The sequence below is a fragment of the Montipora capricornis genome, chromosome 3 (genome assembly GCF_036669925.1).
Source record: "Montipora capricornis isolate CH-2021 chromosome 3, ASM3666992v2, whole genome shotgun sequence".
NCBI classification, from domain to species: domain Eukaryota; kingdom Metazoa; phylum Cnidaria; class Anthozoa; order Scleractinia; family Acroporidae; genus Montipora; species Montipora capricornis.
Genome location: NC_090885.1, coordinates 57,103,967 through 57,131,466, shown reverse-complemented (window position 1 = coordinate 57,131,466; position 27,500 = coordinate 57,103,967). Strand labels below are relative to the sequence as shown.

The 27,500-nt window shown below is 39.7% G+C and overlaps 3 protein-coding genes and 1 pseudogene across 9 annotated transcripts in view; 2 read left to right on the top strand and 2 right to left on the bottom strand.

The window, feature by feature from the left end:
- The window catches only part of LOC138043465 (uncharacterized), a 35,489-nt gene extending 30,770 nt beyond the window's left edge, over positions 1-4,719 (top strand). For all 7 annotated transcript variants that reach the window (XM_068889742.1, XM_068889740.1, XM_068889746.1 and 4 more), the window contains one exon: positions 4,031-4,719. In XM_068889742.1, coding sequence (XP_068745843.1) covers positions 4,031-4,563 — 533 coding nt within the window. In that variant the 3' untranslated portion in view covers positions 4,564-4,719. The remainder of the gene's footprint in view (positions 1-4,030) is intronic.
- Positions 1-13,540, bottom strand: part of LOC138040631 (PAN2-PAN3 deadenylation complex catalytic subunit PAN2-like) — a 110,681-nt pseudogene extending 97,141 nt beyond the window's left edge.
- On the top strand, positions 8,690-10,553 carry LOC138042449 (uncharacterized). Its single transcript, XM_068888337.1, has 2 exons — positions 8,690-9,311; positions 9,568-10,553. The coding sequence occupies exons 1-2, from the start codon at positions 8,764-8,766 to the stop codon at positions 10,364-10,366; spliced, it is 1,347 nt and encodes a 448-aa protein (XP_068744438.1). The 5' UTR covers positions 8,690-8,763; the 3' UTR covers positions 10,367-10,553.
- A 1,761-nt stretch (positions 13,541-15,301) lies between the features above and the next one.
- The window catches only part of LOC138040630 (PAN2-PAN3 deadenylation complex catalytic subunit PAN2-like), a gene marked incomplete at its 5' end in the record, with an annotated part of 14,304 nt that continues 2,105 nt past the window's right edge, over positions 15,302-27,500 (bottom strand). Inside the window, 7 exons of the mRNA XM_068886322.1 lie at positions 15,302-17,930; positions 19,339-19,432; positions 20,939-21,118; positions 22,322-22,379; positions 23,631-23,716; positions 24,261-24,415; positions 25,355-25,445. Of these exons, the coding sequence (XP_068742423.1) occupies positions 17,755-17,930; positions 19,339-19,432; positions 20,939-21,118; positions 22,322-22,379; positions 23,631-23,716; positions 24,261-24,415; positions 25,355-25,445 (840 nt within the window). The remainder of the gene's footprint in view (positions 17,931-19,338; positions 19,433-20,938; positions 21,119-22,321; positions 22,380-23,630; positions 23,717-24,260; positions 24,416-25,354; positions 25,446-27,500) is intronic.

Sequence of the window (27,500 nt, the reverse complement as noted above, 5' to 3'; positions counted from 1 at the left end):
AAATCGTGTTTTTTCGTCGGAGTACCCCTTTAAAGTAAACATAAACCTGTGCTCGCATGAGGTTATTTGATGATTATCTTCACTTACGTGCTTGTGTCGCTGAACATTCCGCTTTGTCTCTATGAGTTAGGTTCAACGAGCGCGCTGTTTACGTTTAATGTTGTGCGCGAGCTACACCTGAATTTATATGTCGCAATGCTCGTCGCGTAGAGCGTTTGATTTAAAGTCGCGTACTAATCTCGCTAAAATTTTCCGTTTAGCAGAAACATTCAAGCTAACCAGTTATTCATCATGTTTGCTGAGCAGTTATTGTAATTGCTAACCAGTTATTCACTGAAGTTTTACCGGTCCTGGCAGAACCGTTTGCCACAGCCGAGCGTACATTTGAGTGTACGTCAATTACGGAGACAGTCAGGAAGTTTACGTTACAGAAGACAAAGTTCCTTGAAAGGAGGAAATTTTAATTTTTTAACAGCAGGCTGGTTTTAGTTTGTTTTATCAGATCAGAAAAGAGTTAGGTTGATCGCTAAGTTGTTTGAATTTTTGTGATCTATTCTTTGTTTTCTTTTATTTTTTACGAGCAAGGGAATTCTTTGAAATGGATAGAGCAATATCCGAGCATCCATGAAGTGCCTAATATGCACATTCACCCAACCGCCATTTTTCCTGTATTTTATTTTTACGCACAAAAAGAAATACTACTTGGCCCTAGTGATACCACCTGTTCCATACGTTTTGCCACTGTTAAATTGACGAAGGTACAGTTCGCAAATTTAAGAAAACAAAAACTTAGTTAACCTAATGAACGCTTCCTTGTATAAACCAAACTAAGGGCCTGATTACGTGGTGACTTTCAGCCCGGGCTGAAATTTTGTTGCGATTACAGGCTCAATTTCATCCCTCGAGCGAGACGCAAATTTCCAAGAATTTACTGACATGCGAAAAGACAATCGATGCGCATGCTCACGTTCCTTTTTCAGCCCGGGTTGAAAAAATGATAGCGATTACATGGATTTGTCAGCCCGTTTGCCCGGGCTGAAAACAAAAACTGGACAAGGATTTTCATCCCGGGTTGCAATTCAGCCTGGGCTGAAACCTTCTTCATGCAATCGCCACCTTCATTTCAAGAGGATTTCTTTCAGAACCCGGACTAAAACCTCACCCAGGCTAACCGGTCTAAAATTCGCCATGTAATCAGGCCCTAAAAGTTGTTTCACGTCCATCTATCATAACCTGTGCTATGATCTCTACCCCTTCTTTTCCTTTCCATTTGCCGTAACAACAGAAATACAAACAAAATACAACTCAAAACATTAAACATATAACCAAAAATAAACAGTAGTAGGAAACTGCTGAAACTGATCACCTACTGACATGTAAAGTGAATTATGTACGTTTCTCAACCTCGAGCTATCATTTAGCTTGCTTGAATGGATATGAACATGACTTGATTGCATAAAAGGGTATCAAAGGCGTGTTCGCAATAAGCCTTTGCTTGAGCCAAATTAAAACAAAAATCAAAATAAAATAAAATAAAACGTAAAAATTTGGTTTTGACCATGGGAACAACATCTTTTCATTAGTACGAAACAATTACTTGATTGGATTTATAGTGTGACGAATTTTGCGATGACTATATTTTGAGCTAGAGAGCAGCAACGTCTTTTTACATTCGGTGCAAGGTTTTATAACGAAGCTCCGTCAAAGGCAATAAGTTGGAAATTTGACCACGACGTTTCTTTATTTTTGACTTGACATTGAAATTGTTCCCTAGCATTAAATATTTGCTTTTATACTGAAGGTTTCTTAATCTGCATTCCAGGCCGGATTCTGGATTCCGATCCTGCTAACCTAACATTTCAATACACCGCGGGAGAAATGTGCTTAATTTTAACTCCCTCACGAATCACGTCACTGAGCAAAAGACTGATAAGATCAAGGGTAGAGCCACCTCAAGCATCGTGAATGCGAATGCTAAGGCTGCTGATGCAAAACAAAACAAAAAAATGCGGAGGATTTAATTGGACACTGCTGTCATGGGAGGCTGAGTTTGCTTAGTCATTTATTAAATGCGTCATCTAAATAAACCAACACGTTCCACCTACGACCTCCGTGAACAATGCGCTGAAATGGATGTAGCTATCGCTAGGATACTTGTTGGAGACACTATAGCAATCAAATTAACTCAAATCAAATCGATATTGGTTTCTGAGGAAGATGGAAAACCCCGACCCGGTAAAAAACGTCTCAGAGCTGAGTAGAGAGCCAAGAAACGACTTCACACATAAGAGTGCGAGTGCTTTCATCACTGCTCTAATATGAGAGCCACAAAATCGAAGTTCTATACGTTATCGAGCGAATTCTGCACTTGCACACTTCAGGACAATATCCCTGAAAGTAGAAACTGCTTATGTGACTTCCCCAGAATATGTTAAACGCAAACAAAGTCAACACAAAACATATACAACCCCGTTTCATTGTTGATCACTTAATGCGTGTGACTTCTTCAACAATACACGTACACTTACGTCAACCAAAAAGCAACGGGCAATGTCCATGAAATAGAGCAAATATAAAAGTCGTTGTCATCGATATTTAAACGCCACATTTCAAGAAATTTTGATTTAAGAACATTTTAAAAAAGTTTGACGACGTTTCGACGTTCACATAACGTCATTCTCAAGTCAAAATGAATAAGAATTAAACAAGTATATATAAGATAAGTAAACAATAGGAACTAATGTACAATAGAAAATATGTATGAGAATAAGAATAAAATACAATAGAAAACAATAAAAATTAAGTAAAAAGTTTTGCATTAATGGAGTCACTTTGTACATTGAGAGAAGGTTTAAGTTTCCTGATGAACAGCATTTCGAAAACAAGACAGTTAAATTTGCTGCTGCACTTCTTAAGCACGTGAAATTGGCTGCTTTTCAATCCCAGGAGACTACCATGATGTTCCCTGAAGTGGTTTCCAATTGATGACTGCTTATGTTCAACGATGCGTTGGTGAAGGTGTCGGGTTGTCATTCCAACATAATCTGCATCACACAGATCACATTTAAATATGTAAACAACGCAATTTTGGTTTACCAAGTCAGGTTTCTTCTCTTTCGGCTTAAGATCTTGTTCAAGCTTACGACTAGTAAATATCGGCTGAATAGTGACATTATTGATCTTATGGTTTAGCTCTTTCAATTGCTTTCTAACAGCACTGGCGGATTTCTTTAATGCAAAACTTTTTACTTAATTTTTATTGTTTTCTATTGTATTTTATTCTTATTCTCATACATATTTTCTATTGTACATTAGTTCCTATTGTTTACTTATCTTATATATACTTGTTTAATTCTTATTCATTTTGACTTGAGAATGACGTTATGTGAACGTCGAAACGTCGTCAAACTTTTTTAAAATGTTTTTAAATCAAAATTTTTTATCGCTAAACTTTTTAATCAAATGCTTCAATAAGTCACTACTTATACATTTCAAGAAGTCAAGAAAAATGATGATGTATTTGCCTCAATAAGACGAAAAACCTTAAGCAATGGTCCCGTTTTGCTAAAAGATAGAACTTAATACAAGTGCTAAGGTTTGTATTTATTCAAATTCCAAAAGGGTTGTGGTAGAACTAAACACTGAAGAAAACGATTTCTCGCAGGTCAATCACTATAATTTAGCTGTGACTACCCTAAAATTATAGGCCTTTCGATCTTCCCTATTTTCCTTGGAAGATCTCCTCCCAGAATAAGATATTATGGAACGCATCAAAATTTCAAAGTTCGGATATTTGTGGTAGTCCATTGCCCAAGACCTTTTAAGTGGGTACTCAAAGAGCACTAGATAACGAAAACCGCATTGGCAAAAAATTGATTTTCATTATCTTGATGGCTATTGTGATGGGTTAATTTTATCCCTACGACTGAGAGGCGTCTCTCGAAATAGCTGATCGTTATACAAGGGGTGGGCAAGTGTTCCCATCATCATTATTTACACCTTTCCTCTGCTTCGAATTATCGATCACCAGGGCAACAAACTGATATCGCCGAAGGAAGATATTTCATTGAAAACGTCGTGACTGGGCGTTACCTGTTCCAGACTGGAGACAAGATGAAAGGCAAGCGAGGTGATGAAGGGGGCTGGTTGCAAGCTCCATCTGAGGTTGGATCAGATGCCAACTACTACAATCGAGCCTACTGGAAGATAATTCCTCAAGGCGATGGCAAGTACTTCATCGAAAACCTGGAGACCCAGAGGTATTTGTTCCAGACTGGAGACAAGATGAAAGGCAAGCGAGGTGATGAAGGGGGCTGGTTGCAAGCTCCATCTGAGGTTGGATCAGATGCCAACTACTACAATCGAGCCTACTGGAAGATACTTCCTCAAGGCGATGGCAAGTACTTCATCGAAAACCTGGAGACCCAGAGGTATTTGTTCCAGACTGGAGACAAGATGAAAGGCAAGCGAGGTGATGAAGGGGGCTGGTTGCAAGCTCCATCTGTGGTTGGATCAGATGCCAACTACTACAACCGAGCATACTGGAAATTACTGAAGCAGTAAAAGGAACATAAATAAAAGGAAACATAAATAAAAAATGGGTTAAATGTGAAGTCAAATAATATATAGATTTAGCCAAGCCTAAAAGCGGAGCTCCCTGGTTATTTATTCTTACTGCCTGTACGGTTTGTGAAAATAAAAGGTTTCGAATTGTCCGCATTTTGATGTTTCCGGTTGCTGCTTTAATAATTAAATCATTTTCTTTGCTTTCTTCTATAGAAAAATTCATTGCCTAACTAATGACTTCCACGGTAAATTTTACGCTAAAAACCGATATCGCATGAATTACGAAGCGATGAGTGCGACATCGGTTTTTCCAGTGAAATTTACTTTGCAATTCACCAGTTTGGCAATAATTTTTTCTTGAACAGAATGAGTTTTAAAAGAAAACAAGCATTAAGCACAACCTCAGCGAGAGAATTGAAAAGGAAAAAAAAGCCATTTCAGAGTCAACTGTCAATAGCCAGGTAATAGGAATCATGCTAAAATTAGAAGCCATAAAAACAACTTTGTCAGTTCAAGGTCAAAGAAGAGTTTTACTGATGTACTTTATTCCACTAAGATCATTCACTTTTTGATGTATTTCATTGAAACACGCCAGGTTGGCTTGGTACAAGAATCGGCAAACTACGGCAATGCAACCAAGAAAGGACGAACTTCAAACACGATCTGCGCCAACACTTAAATAACATTTGGGTGCTTTAATTAAACAAACTTCTGAAAACACAAGCTACTGAGATTTCCCCCTAATTTTACGAGAACTCATTGCGAATACGTGTTTATAACATTAGGCCAAAATTTTCTTGTCACTGTCAAGGCACAACAAAAACCAGTTGGGCAAGCGGATTAAAAAAGCACTTGTTCGCTCGCATTTTAGAGGAAAACAAACAAACAAACAAATCAACTTTTTTTTTATGTCCAAAAGAGTACAGATAATTGTTATTTCATCCCACTTGACAATAAAAATTCGATTTTCATTCCTGAAAAAAGGAAGAACCGATTAAACCACCTTTTAAAAATACGCATCCACTTTAAATAACGCATCCGTAAAAATAACAAACGGTTTAGTGCCCAAGGAAAGAATTTGTGTGCTAAGTATGAGCTATTACTGGTATTCTGCTTTGTCGTTGTCGTTCTCTTTCGCTCAGTCCTTTCGTTTCTGTTCTAGATATAGGTCCTCCAGGCATCATGTAACCTTATCAGAGCTTCTAAAGATATGCCAAAAATTGCAATACAGAGAAAAAAGCGGCTCTAAGCAAATTAAAAATAAACACTCAGCTTTAAGTTTACATCCCGCCGATGCTTGACTTGAATAACTGCGTAGCCACCAGTGTGGACCACAGATATCGGGATATGTCAAACTGGATTGAAACCAGCGAAAAATGTAGAAATAAAACATCATCCAAACCGTTTTCCACCTGAACACGAAAAGCGTTTGACGGTGTAAGAACTTTCGTTGATATATAGTATGGCCGTGTAGCCGTGTCGAGCCACAGAAAGCACGCGCAAAATGAAGCCTCTCTTAATTATGTTCAGGTGAGTTCGCCTAGGTTGAGCCTGCAATCCCATGGAAAAACCAGTACTTGGTCAGCGGTCAACTTAAAAAAAAAAAGCTGACCTCGGTGAGCTTAAGCTTGAACCCGCTGTATGGTCTTGTGTTACTGGTCAGCGGATACCTTGTTCTGACAGGTGTCAGTTAATCAAAAGATGGATGTCCAATATCAAAGATGTCTGCTGTAAACTTAATTTCGTACCCAGATCTCACTCTGTCAGTGGAAATGTGAGATCTGGTAAAGTTCGACAGTACACCATTTTTCATTGGCCACTAAAAAAACGTTGCGGCAATGCAATCTACGCTCCGATTGGCTTATTTCGCGGGGCACTTAGTGAAGGTTTAGTTTTCGCAAGCTCATGAGCTGTTTGTCTTCTAATTTATGTAGTATTGTTCGACACTGCATGAATTCTTCCAGTATTAAGCTGTATTGATGTAACTCTTTTGCATGGGGTATTTCTTGTACCGATCTCGCAACTAATGTTTTATTTTGTTGAAGACAAAATATAAGACTTCTCATGAAGCAGTTGTCACGGAACAAAAAGTTAGTAAAACGTCAACTTTATAAATTTTTTTGCACCAATTAAGAAGGACCTCAAATTCATTCATCTTCAGAGCCGATAAGATAAGATAACTTGCAGTCACGGTAATGTTCACAGCTCTAAGTTAAAGAGGCGTTAACTCCCTTTCTCAGGTTATACTAAATAATACTGACTTATCCAGTTCAACACAATGCTGTTCAGTGTCTGTTGTCAAATTCGGAGAACACGAGCACTGAAAATGAGCGGCCAATTTAAATTGAACTGTTAAAATTACGCCGTATCTTTTGGTGTAAATTTATGTCAGACTAATGCAATGCTGACGCCAATAGTCTTTAATTAACAAGTTCAATAGTCAGTGAATAGTGACGGCTTTGCTAATTGCATAATGCTGAGGAAAGCAGTCTAATGAGTTGGCAAATGCAATCCAGACGATCCTGGATCCATTAGAGAAATCCAGACGGATAAATAAGAATTCACATGTAGCAATGGGAAGGAAAATTGACACGTTCTTTACCATCCAATCCATTACTTCCCAGATGGAGTAGTTTCTTGCCTATCGGGCAAAGGTAAAATTTGGGAGAAAGTGAGTGAGTGAGATATTGATATGGTGACTACCTATCTCCTATATTAAATTCGATATTCGATGTCACAGTGGCCGGCAACGGTCAAGTTGTTAAAAACACTAAATGACTGGCAGTCCAAACTTTTTCAAGTTATGGATTAGCCCTAAAAAGCACTCGGGTTAGCCTTAAGTTACTAGCATTCGTCTGAAAAGCGCTTTGGTTAGCTCTGTGGTTATCGAAACAGCAGAACTCCTGTCATCGCCAAAGCTACAATGTGAACTTTTCTATTGAGTGTTTTAAGGTAAGAAATTGAAACAAGTGTATTTTTTCTTCACAGAAAATTTATTTCGCCTGCTCTGGAGAAGGGAAGGACAGCTATACTTGTTCGCTGCTTTTAAAAATATCGGGTTACTTAGTAGCCGAAAACAATGTTCTCCTAGCGTGATATTTGCCATGCAGTGAATTTTTGCGTGGTAAACTTAGATAGAACTGACTACGCAAGATACTCACTACGTAAATTGTTTGCATAGTGAGTTACATGTTTTCTCAATGCACCAACTCAGCAGATAGTTAGCACGCAGAATTTTTGCGTAGTGAACATACTAAGCTAAAACATCGGTGTATGGCTTGCCTCAGCCCAGGGTTGTATCAGCACCCAGATTTGATGCATTCTCTTGAATCAATTGTTGAAATAAAGGTTTTTCTAAGTAAAACAAATAATTTTAAGTAAAGATATGTTGTTTTAATCTGACTCCAGTTAAAACTTCCACCGATTTACCCACGTTTTTAAACATGTTTAAAGAAAAATGCCTATTTTTGAAAAACACATTTTAGTTTGGAACACGTTTCACTGCGGATTTTAGAAATGTCTTCCTTTCGGGTCGGACAGAATTTATTCAACGACTCGCCGAAGTTTTGACAAAAGTAAGGGTACATATAGCTATTAAACAGTCAACCGGAAAGATACTTTAACGGATCTAAATATGTCGCAACTCGTCCAATTCTTTAAGTTGATTTATGCTATTCGCTATTGTACTATTATATTTACACAATACGATAAAACGATATCAGATAAGTGGCGCAAGACGAGAGCTGGATATAATATATCAAAAACTCGAGCGTCGTGCATTATCGGGGTATCCAGACACCGCGAAATAGATGAAAGCACGACGATGCAGGCGGTGTGCGCTTTTATTGTTGATGGTTTGATAGTGTCAACCATTGATTTAACGTTAACCCCTTTTTTTTTGGTCGTCTTTGTCAATTATCAATAAGTTTGAGCATCCCATTTTCAGTGTTTCAACAAACGAAAGTAAGGATAGACAAACTCCTGAATATTTCAACATTAGTCTCAAACCTCTACGTAAGCGAAAAGGATGCACGTGGTCGGAAGTAATTCGGATTAATTAATAACGGTCTTGGATAAGAGATAGTTATATTCGAGATAAGATTATCGAGTAAACAAATTTAACTTGGACAGAAGGAAGAGAAGTCAGTTTTTTTTTGTCATACTGCACGATTGAACTTTTCTTGAAACAACTACAAAATGGATGGACGCACATGCATCGAAGTGTTCGGACACATAATCTTTAGTTTTACAAGTAGTGTATCCGAACAATACAGCCCAAACGATTCTGAATATAGTCAAGAAACTCTAGAATACAGCCTTTTGCAGAACACAGGCCGAGAATGGTACGCTCAACCGGTGGACAAGATTATTTATCAGGAATACAGCAACAAAGAAGTGACGGTGGATGATTTCTTACCAGGATTCTGTAGAGTTGAGACGGTCCTTTTAGACGCTTCTTCCCCAAGAGATATCGCAGAACAAAACGAAAATCAGGAAGCGCATCTCGATCGAGCTATGTCCTGGAAGCAGCTTAGAACATCCGCTTTGCGAACAGTCTGTAAGGCAACGGTCATCGGTGCTTCGATTTCGTTTCTCTCTGCCATCGCCATTGGTATGTTGTTCACAATGGTCTCTTATCTTATCTATAAAACTTATCTCAACTGTCATTTTCAACCAAAGAACTTAATTCCGCTTAAGTTACAATGGATGCAGGTTATTTATCAATCCATCTGTTTTATTTTTTTGTATATTTGAGTGTTTGTACTTGCTCTGGTTCGTTTCCGTCCATATCAACTGTCAGGAGTCAAGACAAAACTCTTTCTATGTTGCATGTTCATGTTTTCCTCGGATTCACTCTTTAGAGTGACTTTACAAGCCCTAGGAATCATTAAATCTTATCCGATTTCCGACGAACAAGCCATCCCTCTAGACATTCTCTTTATCATGAGTATTCTTGGCCACAATTACTTGTTAACAAATCATCTCTGCCTTCACTCAAAGCGACAAAAACGCGTTGTTTTCATGCATTTTTTCCGCCATTTATTGTTTAGTACCTTTTACAGCGGGTATCATCATTTCTTCATATATTTATCCTGCGTATAAGAAACAAAACGAAAAAGGCAAACTGATAATCGCTCTAGTTTCTCCGCTCCTTGGGGTGGCTTTCAAGACAACATCTCGTATTTGTGTTCAGAGACTTTGGAGAATAACACATCCAGCTTATTCTTACGTTATGATGGCGCCATTGTACGGTGCATCAGCGATCACATTCCGGATTATGCAGGTGGATCTGGTCAACTTAAAAGACATCGCTTATCTTGGAATCATTCATGGCGCTGCCGAAGTCATAGAACGAAGCACAGTTGTTGTCATCGATCACATATGCCAACGAATCTTGAAACGAGCCTCAGCTACTTGGGGGCGTTACAGAACTCCGCGTACGGCGAGAATAACAGCGGATATCGCTATTATGAGCATGCTCTATGAGTCCTCCGCAATTGTCTCTGTAAATGGATTCTTCCATTTGTATCAATTCATTTATGAGAACACCTTCTTCTGGTTATTGTTAATGTCTTTTACCAAGTTGACTGTAGTTCCATTAGTGATCGAGTGGCTTTTCACAAGTATATCCTTGGCGATCGAAACGCGATATCAGAATTTGGCCGTCATGGCAGTTTGGAGAAAGGACTGGAGAAGACACATTCTAGTTGCTGTGTTCAACGTTTTACCATTAGCTGCTTGGGCAAGTCCACATTTTCACGCTGTTTTCCAGGCACGATTTAAGGAACCATTGCATTAACTTCCTTGCAAAATGCCATTTTCTCAAGATAATCATGATCGACTTGTATTAGGAACGAGATGGTTCATCTTAAGTCGCTAATTGAAAAGAGATCTGTATTTATCGATGATGCCTGGAACATAGAAAAAGTCCGATGGTTACTAACATGAGTTAAACCTGTAAATTTCCGAAATTAGCTCGGACACAGCTGCAGTCCTGTAACCTAGGAAACACGTGGAAGCTGCCATCCCCCTCAGCTCTGATTTCAGTCCTGCCAGTGCGTGGGATGAACTATCATCGCCTGACTCGAATCACCCTAGTTCAATAGCCTGTCACTAGTCTTCTTTTTGTCCAACCGTGACAAAAAAGTCGAGTAGCTCATCGCAGCTAATATCTCTCGACCCTCAATTTCCCAGCGATCTGACCAATATTACACAAACACCTTATAACTACATGAATCAAGGGCTTAATTCCTCAAGAAAATGTGATGTGTTGACAGAGAGTCGAATTCGATCTCAAGAAGGACCATGTAGGTTTTCTTGATCGCCACCATTTAATTTAAAAATGGGGAGATAAAGTTCGGGCCAAGAGCAACTGGCCAGTGGTCATGTGAGACCACCAGAGAGACATGTGAATTAATTATAAGGTCTAACCCACTTTTAGACGGGGGAGGGACAAAGCACGAGTAGTTCGAATCTCGCGCAGTTGTTGCTTCGCCTGTGTGTAGAAAGTGTCATGTCACGTTCGAAATGTGTCCCAAGAATTCTGTCCATGGTTGTAGATTAAGGCCAACACTTTTTTTGTTCCAACATCGATTGTCAACAAGAAAAGGTGTTCAACAATGTTGAAATATTTAGCCGAATACAATTAATGAGTATTTATATCGCCTATTCCCGTCTCCTGTCTTCAGAGACAGACGTTGGCGGTAGCTCAGTTGATTAGTGCGCCGCGCCGGGCTTTCTGAGATAAAGGAGTCGCCAGTTTGATCTCCGTCTCATTCGATCGACGTCTGTTTCGACTTTGCTTTGATCCATGTATCTCTAGCTTCAAATACGCGTAAAACGGAGCATTGGCAGAGGAAGGGGAGTAAAAGGTGCGCACCGAGGGCCACAAGTTTAACAGTAACTCTAGTTCACTGTCACATGTTACCCTCGTGAAATAAGGACCTTTACGTTAACCTTATCTGTCACACCAAGATATCTAATTCCAAACTTCATTCGTTACTAACCAAGTTTGGAGTACTTGATCTCCACTCTTCTGTAGTGCTTTGGTATAATGCTACCAGGATCATCGTCTAAAGAGAAATTATGGAAAGATGTTAGGACTTACATTATTTCAATGTTTCCGGCCACGATATTGAAGTGAGAGGCTACATTCGAAACAATATACTGTATAACTTGAAAAAAACTGTTCGTAAATATCAAGTTCCTAACGACGGAAGAACAGGATCGTTACAAAATGTTGTAGAAGTGAAGACGTAAGCTAGTTTTCACTAGCGACGTATGCATAAGCAAAAGGAACATAGGTAATTAGCTCAGCAGCTTTTTATCATTAACACAGTAGTATCTCAAGTGAAGCTATGATCCTCGCAGTTATAAACGCAGTTTTAGCAATTGCATAGAGAAGCCTGAAAAATTCAGGACTTCAACGGGGTTTGAACCCGTGACCTCGCGATGCCGGTGCGACGCTCTAACCAACGGAGCTCCTGAAGTCACTGATGTTGGGAGCTGGTCAATTGACCAGAGTGAGGGAAAATTTGAACCCACAAATGACCAGCTCCCAAACATCAGCGACTTCATAGCTCAGTTGGTTAGAGCGTCGCACCGGCATCGTCACAGGTTCCAACTCCGTTGAAGTCCTGAATTTTTCAGGCTTCTCTACGCAATTGCTAGAATTGCGTTCATAACTGCGACGATCATAGCTTCACTTGATTTCATATCAGCAGTCCAATGTATGATTCCTTTCATATATCATTTCGTTCACAGTACCTTCTGTAGGACACTACGTAACAATCATTAAATGCGTCTGAATGTGTTTCTTGCGCATGCTTCCTTGTGCTTACGCCTCCATTTTTACCATAACATCATGCATGTGACTTTCACTTCCGGTCGGCACCAGTTCGTATTGGGTGCAATCATCAGCGTACTTACAGGTATTGATTGAAACTCCCGGGGGATAGCAGTCATCAATATCGTTGATAAATACGTTAAACATGGTAGGTGAAATAACCCCGCCTTGAGGAAGTCCAGCTATAACCTCTCCACTACAAGAAAGTACCCCTGGGAGCTTATTAAACCTGCAATGTCCTACAGGAGAGATGATATTCATGGTAGCTAGTTTCTCAAGTAAAGTGGCGTGATCAACAAGATCAAACGCTTTGCGGAAATCCAAAAATAAGGCATGCACTCCGCAAAACGGACTCGTTGGCTCAGTAGCATTGAACCAATCTTGGGTTATACTTGTGAGTGCCGTTACAGTTAACCGCTTTTCCTGAAATGCATGCTGGGTAGCGTCGATCTTCATGTTACTTTTATTCAGCATGAGTTGGATTTTCTCAAGAACTTTCGCAGCTTGAAGAAGGACAGAGATTTGTCTGAAGTCGTTATTAATGTCCGTTGGATTACTAACTTTGGGTACAGGACTAATCAACGCGTGCTTGTATGCTGTTGGGTACCTGCACTGCTGTATACTAGCACAGATAATGTCATGTAAAGCAGGCGCTATCTCTTCGTGAAAAGATTTCAAGAGCCACGCTGGTACTTCGTCACAGCCTGTAGCCTTCCTGACATTAAGATGTTTCATTATGGCTTTTACTTGACCGATACTTAAAAGGGGAGGTGGTCTATCTTGCAGTCTATCAGATATTTCTGAGGCCAGCAAAGCCGTCGCCGTTCTATTTTTCCAAGGTGCTGTAAAGGCTTGCAGTAACTTATCTGCAACCTCTTTTAGCTTATCAGACGACGGGGCTGTTGGTGTTGTTCTTTGTCTTTCGGCACCGCAGAGCGCGTAAATAGATTTATACCATTTGCGTGGATTAGACATGCGAAATTCACTCACCTTTGTTTCATAAAACTTGCGTTTTGCATTCTTGATGAGATTTCCAACTTTATCTTTCATCTGCTTGTATCTTTCCTTGTCACCTTTAGAAAAGGCCTTCTGGCGAGCGCTAATTGCGCCTTTAATATGTGGTGTCATCCATTCCTTGTCGCATTCTCCATCATTGCACGCAAAAAATTAACAACTATTCGAGTAAGGTAGATATCCACCACTAGCCACCGACACTGAGGTGAATATTTGTTTTTATTATATACTAAATATATATATAGCACAAAAAGATGACTTTAAACCATTTATTGCTGCAAAGATTATAATATTTTCGGGCGCAAATTCCGCGCGAATTGCTCGGAGGTGAATATCAAAGAATAACCGGAGTTTGAGTAGCCAATCAGCGAGCGCGTTCAACGCTATCCACTGACCAAGAATAGCTTCAGTGCACTTCAATGGTTATTGGTAACAAAACTACAGCATTATTTTTTGGTCTTCATTGATGCAAAGACGTCTTTTAGTGTTTTGAAGTTTGACTAAAATAGCGTGTCACTGTCCCTTTAAACAAAGGCGAGGCCATTGAAATGATAGAAACGAATTGTGTCAACTACTGGAATAAAATTGAAAAAAAAGGACAAAAAAAGTAAATAACAGGGTTGTTCTTGTTCATCTCTCATCCTAATAGTAACCCAGGCCAACAGGGCTCAAATGTTCTCAAAAGAACAAGTGCATAGGGAATTAATATATGCGACTACGACCAAACCGAAGCTGTGTTGAAGTTAAAACGTAGTCTCCCTGTGGTATTCCAAGTGAGACCGCCAAATTAGGGAGCTTCAAAGCAAACGTGGTTTTTGATACGCGGACGGCAACGGGAAGTGAACATTTCGAATGCGAGGAAAGAAGTGTGACGGTGACAGTGTCTCCCAGATTTTTTCACTATTCATCTCTAATAGCGAAAAGATACTTTGCAATATATAAGTGGTTGTGTGAAAACAAGTGAGGTGCGCGGTTGCGGAAAATTAATTCAGTTTTTAACGAAACGAGGCAAGATACAATGTGCTCTTCAAAGCAGCCGTTTTTTTGGTTATGAGCATAAACATGACGGTTGTAACTTCAAGTTAACTTAAGAATATGCGTCACTTGAACAGCGTAGTCTAAATGAATTACTGGCCAAACGAGAGCGAGAGTTTCAGCCCTCGTCAACTCTCATCAACTCTTTCTCTCTCGTTTGGCCAGGGCTTTAGAAAGCACTGTTTGGGAATTCCAACGCCATTCCCTCCAATATAGGAATCAAAAACGGGAAAATAAATCAAGTATATAAAAAAGGATTTATGTCTTCGTTACTGGGATTTTGCGATCCCAGTCTTTCGTCTCTCCTACCTTCTCGGGGAGATGAAAGACTGTAAATTATACGTATAATCGGTTATGTACGTAGATGATAACAACAAATTGTGAAAAAAAAAAAACCTGTAAGTGGCAATCAGACCCAGAACGCTCAAATGACCCGCTTAGCAACGACACTGCTTGGGGATTCCATCGCCATTCCTCCCAATACAGGAATCAAAAAACGGGAAAAGAAGATTGGAAAAAAGACTTTAAAAACCAAAAACAATAAAATCAAGCAAAGAAAAAGAAGTTAAAAAATTATAAGATTAGAAGTCTTCTGCGGGGATAATACTCAGTGGCCTCTCTCATATCCAACGCGCTCTCGGGGAATAATTGTTAAGTAGACACTTGACCTAACATCAAAATTAATGGTATGTGATAGGTCAAGTCAATGACATTTGACAATAAAAAATTAATTCATTCCTCCTTGTACAGGAATAAAAAAACGTGAAAAGAATATCAGTAAAAAGGCCTTAAACAACCAAATAAAACTCTATTTTGTTTTATACACAAACCAGACAGTATTCCAAAGAAATTTCACCTTTTTATCGTGATATTCCCCAAAGAGTTTTAAGTATTGTGATAGCATTGCTTTGTTGATTGTTAAGGCCTCATTAGTGGCCATATCCCTAAATATCCTCTATCCCGTTAATTCCTGTGGTTTGTATCACTATAATACCAGTTCGGTTTTTAAAATATCCTGCATCCCGTTAATTTCCCTCCCAAATATCTCATATCCGTATAGGTTTTTTTAACTAAATATCCCGTTCCTTTGCCCCATTGGCAAAGTACAGTAGCATTAATGATAAAAAATAACCTCTTTCTGTTTTTTACAACAAATAACTTCTAGTTAAATTATATATTTATCTCTGGTAATCTCCCCATTTTCTTTGTCTGGTTTGACTCACTACCATATTTGGTAAATCACCTGATCAAAACAGAAATTGCCTAAGTACTCAGCGAGCTAACTATGTTTTTCACTCATGTTTAACGCAACAGTATGAGAACATTCTAACACAAAATCTGTAGCATGGATTTTAAAAGAAATTATTTCTGCATAAAGTATGACGTCATGCATAAGGCCCTCCTTTGATACATTTGTCAAAATACCAGTTCCCAGAGGGTTGGGACTAGTTGGGCATGCGCCTTCCGATTGAAGCGATGTCAGATTTCCATTGAAAAAGTTAGTTCACAGAACCATCCATGCAACCTTTTTCAGGGCTCTTGACTAAAAAGCTTCCTTACCAACCATTATCTTTTTCTGTAGTGAAGTGCCACTCCCCTTAAAAAAACATTCATCGCGGAACGCGGCTTATTATATATACAAAACACGAGTTTAAAAGTCTGAAAGCTCAAACCTCCTGTGCCACTTATTAATTCAGCCGTTTACGCACGCATTGCATTCTTAAATGATTGATTCTTGGGCGTCATTTTGTCCTCGATCCAGCTCTCTGAAGATTTCACATTGGTAATGGCGGACAATCAATTTAAAGTGAAGGAACTAATGAAATTCCAGTTAAAATAAACAGGTGTACACGTCTTTTTTAAATCAGGGCTTAAAACGTGCGTCACTTGGTGTTTAGTTAACATAGTTTTGAAATCAAAAGGAAAAGAAGAATTGATTTTCTGGTCATAGAAGGACTTTAAAGAACTTCTGTTTGTGGACGGGGAGGGAAATGTGTCTTGGGTTCGAATCCCGGACTCAACCTCGTATGGTGCCGGCGTGCAGACGGTGTATTTGAGCTTGAACGCTCACAGTACGATGAGCGCTCAAGTTCAAACACACCGTTTGCTCGAAGACTACCTAATATGTGGGTTGAGTTCGTGAATCTCGATTCTGTTCCGAAAGGTTTTTCTCCAGGTAATCCGATTTTCCCCTCTCCTCAAAAACCAACATTTGATTTGATTGAGATAATTTGGTTTTTTTTGTGTTCCAACTTAGTACACCAGTACCAAATGACTTACCTCTTAAATGAAGATTATCATTACGTCCAATGAAAAATGTATCCACGTCTTTCACTAGCTCCGTCGTCGGTCAAACAACTGACATTTTTATTGATGTTCACACGTCGTTAAAACCGAAATTTCAAGAAGAGAATGACAAGATGCGTTTTCTATAGGTGGGCCAAAGTCACTGGCGTTCACGTAAGGCTTAGTTTACATTTGATTGCAATGGTTGTATCTAAGCTTTCTCTTTCTTTCAGGGTTTACGCCTGGTCTTGATGATATATGCATAGACATATCCAAGCGCAGAGAACAATTTGATGATAAAAAGCCAGGAAGGCTTGATGCTCATGTTTCTTAACGCTTACGCAAATCGCAAAAACTCAACTAAGGCTAAACGCATAGGACGGAAAAAAAACGAACGCCTTGCTCGCGCAGCGGACGAGGTCGTTTGCGCGCGTCAAAATATCGGCGGCAAGCCATGATACGAACAGAGAAGCCGCAAAGAAAAGAGGAAGGAAAGGCTTTCAATTTTCTTGGGGCTTCGACGATTTCTACGCGCGACGTTACCACGATAATATAGACTCTCCGTTGTGTGAAAATTTGCTTTGGAGGCAAATTTGCAGTGTTAAAACAGTGTTTATATCAAGAAAAATGAATTTTAAAATCGCATATTTTCACTTTCAAATTTCGCGAGCGCAGCCATTTTGAATAATTGTGACGTGTTACGGTTGCCCTATTGCTCTGACACAAAGAGCTTTTGTCTAATAACAATAGGGCAACCGTACACGTCACAATTATTCAAGATGGCGGCGCCCGCAAAATTCGAAAACAAAAATAGGCAATTATAAACCTTATTTATTCCGGATACACACAATTTCTTTGAAAATACTTTAGACTGACTTGACTGTAACGGTTATTTCCTGTGATTTCAAGTTATTTTTTTGTCGAAGTGGAGGTTCCCTTTACAGTCAAACTCAAGATATGCTGGAGAGGTTCTCTCCATCATCCAAGTGTTTGGGAATCTTCTTCACTCAGTCTAAAGAGCTGTCTCCTATCTGCCAACCGGATTTTCTACCGTGCTCGTACACTTGTCTTAAAACGTTTTTGAACTCCCCTCTGGCTGATAACTCTTCGTATTTTCTGTAAAGTTGTAAGGCTGTGTTGGCATCTTCAGTGCTGTCATGAGTTTCCGACTGAATTGTCAAACCTGAAACAATTGAATTGTCATTCAAATAACGAAGACAACCTTATTACTGTAGAGTTAACCATTTTATGATGATGCTTAACAGGCCTTTTTCCTTTTGTTTTGCTTATCCAGTCAGATAAATCCAAGGATTAATTTAGGTCACCCCCTTTTTTTTCCTTTAGCGTCGAATGCGTTTCCTGATACTGGGTCGGTCGGTCGGATTGAAAAAAAGGAACCTAAAAAAAATTTACAAGTAGTCTCGGAAATGGAGGCCTGCTACGCCAGCATCATTGCTGCGGAGCCTGGAAAACAACAAGACGTGAATCCAAAATCAATATGGCGGAAAAGTTGGTTGATGTTATTGTAAAATTAAGACAACATGGGAAAAAAGATAAACCACTGAAACTCCTATGCGACATGAAAATGGTTTAACTACGTCGTTACTTTTTTTTTTTTGAAAATAGCAACAATTTGGGTCGGTCGGACGACGCTAAACGGAGAAAAAAAGAGGATGGCATTAAAAAGAAACTGTGCTGCTAGGTCGGTAGGGAGTAAGACAAAAAAAAATGAAATGATAGAGGTAAATTAATTAAAACCCTTTGAACCCCAGGAGTGATTGGTTTGTAAATTCTCCTCACAAACTCAACGAAATGTCATTCAGACTGGTATTGAGAATGAAGATGATCATCTGCTTAAGAGGTGTGATCTTGATATAGTACCAAATTCTCATGACTACCCAACAAAGAACTTTACGGTACTAGTTGGGAGGATCAACGTTTCGATCGTGCGAATGAAAGGGTTATTTAACCACCGTAACCACAGCTGACGTTTCCACAGTTAGCCCTTCTTCAGAGGGAATGAACGCTCGAAACTTTAAGTCAAAGATATTTCATACCGTGATTAATTTATCTTCATTGACTCATTTGATAAAACCAAGCTTTCGTCAGTCAGTTAGAGGGAAACGACGGCCGGAAATACGTCTGCGTTCGCAGGCTAATAATCTGTTGGACGGTCAATAATTCTATAAGTCAGTCACTCAATCTCACTCAGACAGTGACTCGCTCGGTCAAAGAATACGGCACAGAGCGCCCGGTGTTTTGGTGCATTTATCAGGAGATGGTCGGCCTAGGTCGATTAGTTGGAAACGTTTTCGACCAAATAAGACCACCAAAACAAAACACAAAAAGAAGTCAGGCTATTTTCCGGGTTCTGGAGAAGACTCACAAATAGTCCGTCCGTCAGTCATTCGATCAGATCCACAGTCGGTTAGTTTAATTTTAGTACAGAGTTAGACGGTCCGGTGGTCAGCGGAATGACGATTCGACCTACCACTCAATATTCACCTTGGAGACGCACCTCTAAGAACAAACGATGAAGCCATTGGTAACATGCAGACAAAAGGCAAATAAAAACATTCGAGTCGCTTTACCTAAGAAATACCAAGCAAGAAATCGAAGTGAGATGTAACGCTGTCGGGGAAGATGAAACAGCTCAACGGTGTCAAATACTTGTTCCTTTGGTACCTGCAAAAACAAAGGTGGATTACAAAATAGAGTCATGGAGGAAAGAAATGTTTGTTTGAAGCGCGGGCTGTAGACGAAAGATTGAAACTGATACTCGTACTTATCAGCACAATTAAAGCATTTGTCTCTTAAAGACACCTGAAAAAGAGCAACTGGTGATCGAGCTTTCTCTGTGGGCGCGCCAGCGCTTTGGAATACTTTACTACCTTCCTTTAGGGCAGAGGACAATATGAACATCTTAAAGAGAGAGCTGAAAACTTATCTTTTTAAACAGGTCTATTTCTCTTAAATTTGACATATATTTTTATAGACGCTAGTATTATTATATTTCTGCTTTTCCCTTTAATATATACGATATAAATAATGTACATATATACATATTTTAAGCAATTGTCTCTTATAGACACCAGAAAAACCCAGGTGGCCTCAAGTGGATTCGAACCGATAACCTCTGCCAACCGCAGAGCCTGGGCTTCGCTTGCCAAGTTTTTTCGCCACGTTCCTTTTCGTCCAACACCAACTGCGGAGCCTGGTCGAAGTCTATACCAGAGCTATGTAGCCCGGCACACAGTTGAGAGCAGGCCAATTTGTTGGGGTCATGTGTTCCCGGCCGTGATAGGGCTAATGGAAGTAATGGTTTTTGAGGTGCGGGTTATAGACGAAAGATGGCGGAAAGTGATGCTCGCACTCAAGTTATCACGACGATTTTATATAGACACCCGAAATATTCAGGCGAATTCAACGGGATAGTGTCATGTCAACCATAACCTTAATTTAACTCTTTAACAGATGCTTAATAGACCACTTTCATAACCGGTGGCAGACCAATTATTCTCTTTAATATATTAGTGTCAATCGGACCTACTGGTGGAACAAATATTCAATCCTACCCTTCGCACAGAGTGCCAAGCGCAAAATCAACACAACTACACATGCAGAGTGTGAATTAATCGCGCCGGGTGCCTGATGGATATCTAGTCCCAAACCAGCGCAAGTCTTGGGAACAAAATCGTGAAGAGTCAAGCACAGGACATCGCCTCCTCTTTGCTAAAAGCATTCAAGAGACAGCGTGGCCCATTGGTCAGTGCGCTTTCCTTGAGACCCGGCGATCCCGGGTTCAACACCCGTCACTGGTTGCATTTGACTCTGGTTGTCCCAGGTTTAAATTCCGGTCAAATAAATCGAAGGGATGGGAGGCATGGTTCACAACCAATGCGCCAGCCTGAATCCCCACAGTGTTCAGCGCAGGGTATTTTGAGACGGTCACCCATCCAGGCATGAATCACGTAAAACAGAACTTAACATCGTGACCGTACATTCCAGAAAGGCATTTTAAGAGTTAAAACATAAGAACATTTTATTTCGGCTGCCATGATGAAAGTGGTACATAGGGTGTCTTTTCACCCAAATTGTTTGAATAAGAAAAGAGTTCAACGGTTCAAGCGTACACAAGCACTAAAAAACCAGGAAGAGGCAATGCGTTTTCCTTTAATGATCATTACGTACCAGAATATTTATTACTCTGAAATCCTTTTTCAGTCCGTGACCAACAAACTTGACTTTTCTAGCGACCAAAGCTCGCAGCTTGCGGTAAGTCGTTTTCAAGGTAGTAAGATGCTTGGAGGACATTGTGGCGTCTAAATCTCCTGGTTTTATACCAGAGAATTTGGTGAGGTAATCAACAACCTGGAAAAACAGAAACCAAAGCTGGACGAAAATGATAATAGTTATAATTAGATTGAAGTAATCCACCCGCTCTGGTAAGGGGCTTTTTAGAGACAATGCATTGCCGTTTTTATACTATAGAGACGGATTGATCGTCTAGACAAACTATATTTCGTTGTGCTTCTTCAACAACGTAGAACGGAAGATCAATCGTCCAGACGGATAATGCGTCCTGTGACCGTCTTTATACTAGAAACGCACAACCAGACAAAACACAGATATTTGCCTAATACGTCTAATATAGTTCGTTCCGTCTTTACACTTGAAGGATGACATGAGAGATGCATAATTCGTCTGTACGGATTATGCGTCTCTAGTATAAAAACGGTCAATGAAACAACTGATGCACAAAAAAAGAACCAATTACTAAAAATCTCAACTGCCCAGACACAGACCAGTTAGCTAATTATAAGTGCAGCTGAAAGGTCGACTACCAAGAACAAATCCAGCCAGGAGCTGTCAAAGCGGGAATTCAACCTGGGAATTCCACATTGCAATTCCGGCGCCTTGACCTTGCGGATACAGTACCTCCTTAAATGTAATAAAGCTGAGATTATGAAGGAATCTTGAACAACCATGACCTAAGTTTCTTTGTGAAAGATGAAGCGCGAGTAGTCTGGACAAATATACGCCATTTAAAGACCGATTCAGAAAGACTCCTATTTATTTTAACTGGAATTATACAATTTAATAGTCCGCCATTACTAACTTTAAAATCTTGAGAGACCGAGAAAAAATGACGTCAAAGACTCACTAGTTTAAGAATGCTAAGCATGTGTACGCGGCTGAATTAAAATGCAGCAAGGTAGTTTAGGGCTTTCAGACTTGGAATTCGTGTTTTGCATATATAATAGATGCATTTACACGCTAAAATTTAAGCTAGTGAGTTTTGAGGTGAATAATGGCGGACCGTGAAATCCAAAACTTACACGCAAAGTAAACAGCTTGTGGATAAAAATCAAAGCTCAAAATTTTGCCAATCAGGTGTTAAGTTCCTTGTTGATGTTTCGATGACATCACTGTCGTAGATTTCAAGGTTCCTCAACTATCAGGGAAGAGGGCGAACTAAAGATAGATTGTTAACTCTCCAGTGTAGTTCCTTTTATCAACATTTTTTCTCTTTTCTCTAGCCAAGGACAAGTCTGTTCTCCGATACAAACTAACCTGTTCAGTCGTTGAAATATAATCATCTATAAATGGCACACCAGCCAATGGCCCGTTACTGAAGAACAGAGATAAAATAAATTAGCTGTGTAAAACTCATGGGTACACACGCTGTAGTGCCCCTTTTAAGGACGGTGCCTAATATTGTTATTGCGCATACATTCGTCGCATCTCGAGACATTCGGCTTTCCTATGGGTGGCACTTATTATTACCGGAATATTTTTGCGCGGTTCAAAACTATGGGGAGAAAAGAAGAACTTAGCAAGTGCCCTTGGTATCCAAAAAGAAAATTAGGGGTAACCACGCATTTTTCTCAAGTAAGCTTCTCAAGTAAGCTTCAATTTGGAAAAGAACGCCAACATTGCTTTGTATTTTAAAGCTTTTTGCAAATATTGTTGATTAATTATCTTCGAAAATGCGTGGTTACGTTACCCCCAATTTTCTTGTTGGATTTCAATGGCATTTGTTAAAATCTGCTTTTCCCGCATATTCAGTAAACCGCGCAAAAATACCTTTGAATTATTAGTCCAAAGTCGTTTTCGCATAAATTCTCGGGAATAGCCCTTTTCACGGTTAGTTTATCTCATTTGCATTACAATGTAATCTAACGTGAATGCGAGGCAATTTCGGGTTAAAACTACAAAATAGCCCGAAATTGCCTCACATACATGCTAGATTATATTGTAATGCAAATGAGAAAAACTAACCGTGAAAAGGGCTATTCTCTGCACTTTTGTCCAGAAATGACTACAATTAGATGCACGCCCAAGTTTGACATCCATCACGAAATGTCCCTTTAAGGCTTAGGCTTTGCTTCCTTTGGGGAGGGGCGGGGGGGGGGGGGGGGGTTCGGATTACTTTTGGTGAGGGTAAATGCAGCTGGTTATGTTTACTTGATAAGCAGCCTTTGGGGGACACTGTGACATAAATTGTCTGTATTCCGAGACACGAGTGATGTTGAAGAAAGAGGACACTTCGTGATGCTTATTTAAATCTACATCTCATTACGGTCAATCCTGGACATATCGAGGAGTTCCGCAAAAAAAAAAAAAAACCACTTCGTCTCCAAAAATCATGCAAGAGCTAAAATGTTTCAGTGGAATAATCCAAATTATTCTCATTGAACAAAGCAAAACCCTGTATCACGAGCGACAACGTTTACAGCAATTCATTTTAGAAATGTCCGTCTATTCCTCGGTCTCTGTTCGCATCGCTTTTCATCGCTTCGATCTCTGCAAGCGCTGTGACATGACCTGCTTCGACCTGCCTCTCATAGAAAGGGTGAGAACGGAATTTGCATAATCCTACCCCCGCACAACTGAAACACGTGCTACGCTCATCTGACTGGGTTTTATTGTCGACCGCGTTCCATCGCTTCTTATTTCAGCTTCCTCCTGAAGGAATCAAGAGAAAATGATGACAGTGAGTAACAACTTCCGTTCGATTGAGGTGTGAATTTTTGCTTAACATTGGCGTGGATGAAAAAGCTAACACAAAATAAAACAGAAGCAAACAAACTTAACTCAGACTTTGTAACCATCTGCAATATGCAGTGGCCAAGTTGAAAGCCTCAGCCTCTCTCATTCTTTTAAATATCTATTTTCCCTCAATTTTCTTTCTCGTAATACATAATCCTAATCAGTCGAAATTATCAAAGTGTGAAATAAAGATTCATTAATTCAAACTGATGTTGATGTCGTTGAAAGTAGACACTTCTTTTGTTTTTTTGTCATGACTAGCTTAAAAGAAAGTTTGACGACCGATGTGAATTATCTCCCCTTCCCCCCCCCCCCGGATCGCTTACACCTTGTTCAAGATACGCTGTAACACTAAAACCTCGAGTTCCACTGATGTACAATAATACAGGTAGGTAAAGAGAAATCCTTGAGAGTAAAGAGAGACTAAGGCTGTAAAGAACCAGCAGAAACCACTGGGTACCTGATTCAGTGTAACAAACTCGGCGTCCAATCCAACGAGGTCCCCTTCGCTAGGCAGTTCATCCGTCCCCAAGGGTGTGAACTCCCGGGATATACTTCCCCTCCTTACAAGGGAAACATCTTGATAAAGTACGCTGTCATCGATTCTTTGACTGACTGTTCAAGCAAAGGAAAATAATGGCATCTAATAAGTTATAGTATTAGCATGAAAGTTATTAGTTTGGGGCATGAAAGTGATTCCTCAGTATTGCACTGCGCATCCTGTACTGCGCATATGTGTGTCAATATTTATAAATTGGATCAAATTTGCAATTCACGCAAATTTGATCATACACGCTGAAACAGTTCTCAAAACACGTGAGAGAAATTGCACACGCATTCGAAGAACATGGCGAATTTTGTCCTTTCGATCTAAGAAATTGAAATAGACAGGCACGACCTTTTACTCTTAAACGAGCATGGTGATCTATATTTTTTATTGCATAATTTTGGTGTACAAAACTATCCCCCTTAACTAAACAAATTGTTAAAAAAAATTTATCGGAAGGAACTAAATATATATATAGCTAAAAACGTACACAAAGCCGACTCGAAAAACGACTCGAGAAACGTTTTGAGTCGACGTCGTTTTAAGTTGAGTAATTTTTCCATAAACTATATAAGACACTGTTCCATATACTTAACGGGATACTTTGAGTAGGATATCCAAATTAGGAGTGCATTTCTGGACACAAGTGCCACAGGTATCCCAAGTTCTGAAATTAAAGACCATAACACCGAAAACTATTTGCCCTATTTTTCAAACAGTGTGTTGGTTGTTTACCGCCCCACAAAAGTGCCGTGAGACGGGCCCTACGATTTAAAGTCCTTATCCGGGAGGACTGAAAGTCCAACCATTTACAGAATGTTGTCATTACAAAGACAACACTTTCTTCCCAGTCATTTAAAAAACCTGACGGTTGCTCCGGCCAGTATTTGAAGGTACGACGCCCCGCACAGACGTCCGATGTCAAAACAACTGAAAGTCCTAAAGAGATAAAGTCCTAAAGAGCACATGAAAGCTATTCGTATATGTCGTCCGGCCATTTAACTTACTTGTTGTTTCATGGCGGCTATTGATGTCTCTTCGAGTGAATACAACAGCACACGGTATTTTCCAGTCTAATGAGAAATAAACCGCGTCGTTCTGTTAAAAGATGAAAGAGAAAGATTAATGAATTTATGTAAGGTGTTTCTAGTTGGTTATAACTGGTTGCCATAGCTCAAATGTATTTTTTTCCTTTCCGAACTGAAGAAGGAGAATAGCGGTGAGCATGACAAACCCGGATTAGTCGCTTCTTGCGTTGACCATGAGACGAAGAAGAAGGAGACAGCAAGCTGCTGCGAAATCCTATCTAATAGAGGAATCCATTAACTGAAAGCGAGAGCTTCTGACAAGAAGCGAACAACTAGTAGTTTTCGACTATTTTTCTCACTTGACAAGCAGACTCCGTTACTTGCGAAACCATACATGGCTTGATGTTTATGCAAATGTAAGCTTGACACATGTTAGCCTGCGTGGCAGGCGCTAGAAAGGGGAAGGGAGAGGGAAAAATTGGGCGCGCGCGAAACGCGCGGCGCGGAGCGAGGGAGAGCGGAAGAGGAAGCGCCTGCAGCCAGCTCATTGTTTATTTCGTCTCGCCCCCTCTCGCTCCCAACAAAGGAGACTTTTGTCTGATTGGTTGTTGAAAATTGTAGTATCCTGTTTTCCAACCGCGCGCTGTGATGCACACAAAAATGGCTTTCGAAGCGGTGGTTTCAACTTGTGGTTCTTCGGTCGTTTTATATAGCTTGAGCCAGTTGAAGGTGGTCATTTAAACTTTAAATGACAGGGAAAGATTCTGCAAGGGGCATTTTAGTCGACGGGAATTTGTCTTTCTTTACACTTTTTGTAAGCAGTCCTTTTAGTTTGCTCGGGGAAGCAACGCCTCTGAAGTTGCTTCGAGTCCGCTTTTATACCTTTTAGCTTTATTTCTCCACGTAAGTGATTGTATCGGAATAAATACTCAAAGTGCGAAAAGACCCGAGCAAACGCCAGATTCATTTGTCGGGAAGAGAGTACTATCTAACGTGGTTACGAAATGTATCCCTCGAGCTCGCAGGCTTCGATTTATCCGATTTGAATGCAGCGCTGGAAGGAAGTATGTCCTTTCATTCATTTTCTTTCAGTGATTTTCTTTCCTTTTAAAGAACATCTTATCTCAACAGATACGCCGACAGAAATTTAATATTTTGTGTATGTGTCTGTCAGGCCAACCTGGTTCACTGCATTTATCTCATGTGCAAACACGCTTAGTTACATCAAGTGATCATGAAGGCATGCTTGATAATATATGCTAAAATGAGTCAGTAATGAAGTTCCAGTTTATTACTTTATTGGATAATTCTGTCCTTGATCTATGGTAACTCCATCAAGTCTAGCCATAGTAATTATTCATTGTTTTCATCATTTATACTACCAGCGAATTATTCAAAAGTGATGTTGATGTTCTTAGGAAATTTATACAATAGTGGGGAATGATGTGGTCTCTGCCATCAGACTTGTAGGTTGTACTGCAAAGAAATTTTGTGAATGAGTTCTATTTGGGGAGGTAAAAATTTCACTTCACCATCTGAAGATGTAAATTACACCCACATTAAATGCACAATTAAAAAATACATAATAAGGCCTTGCCATAATAAGGCCTTGTCTTCTCTGCAATTTTTAAATTTAAAAAGGAAATTCAAGGCAAAGCAGACTTTGTGATAGAACTCTGACACAATATTAACTACTTATTAAATTTGATGTGAGCATTTCATGCTCATTCATATTCATTGCTCACTGTGTGGTAAGATACTATCTCAATGCAGAGAATAATGTAAATTTATCTAAATCAGGATGAAAATGTATGAAATGATGCCATGTTCTGCAAACATGCCATCTTCTTTTGTGCTGACAATTGCAAAATGCCAATTATTTCTATTTGGACTAACATGAACCATCAGAGGATACTTCAAGCAGAGGGTTGAGATAATGACAGAACATGTGTCTGCATCAGCAGTGCCTGTCAGTGCTGCGAAAGGGTTCTCTAGGCAAAACAAAGGAGAAAAGAAAATCATGAAAAATGTAAATGGCATACAGTGGACAAATACTGTACCATGGGTAAAATTTTTCAAGTTAAATTTCACTAGCCAATTATATAAAGCAAATGCTAAAATTCTC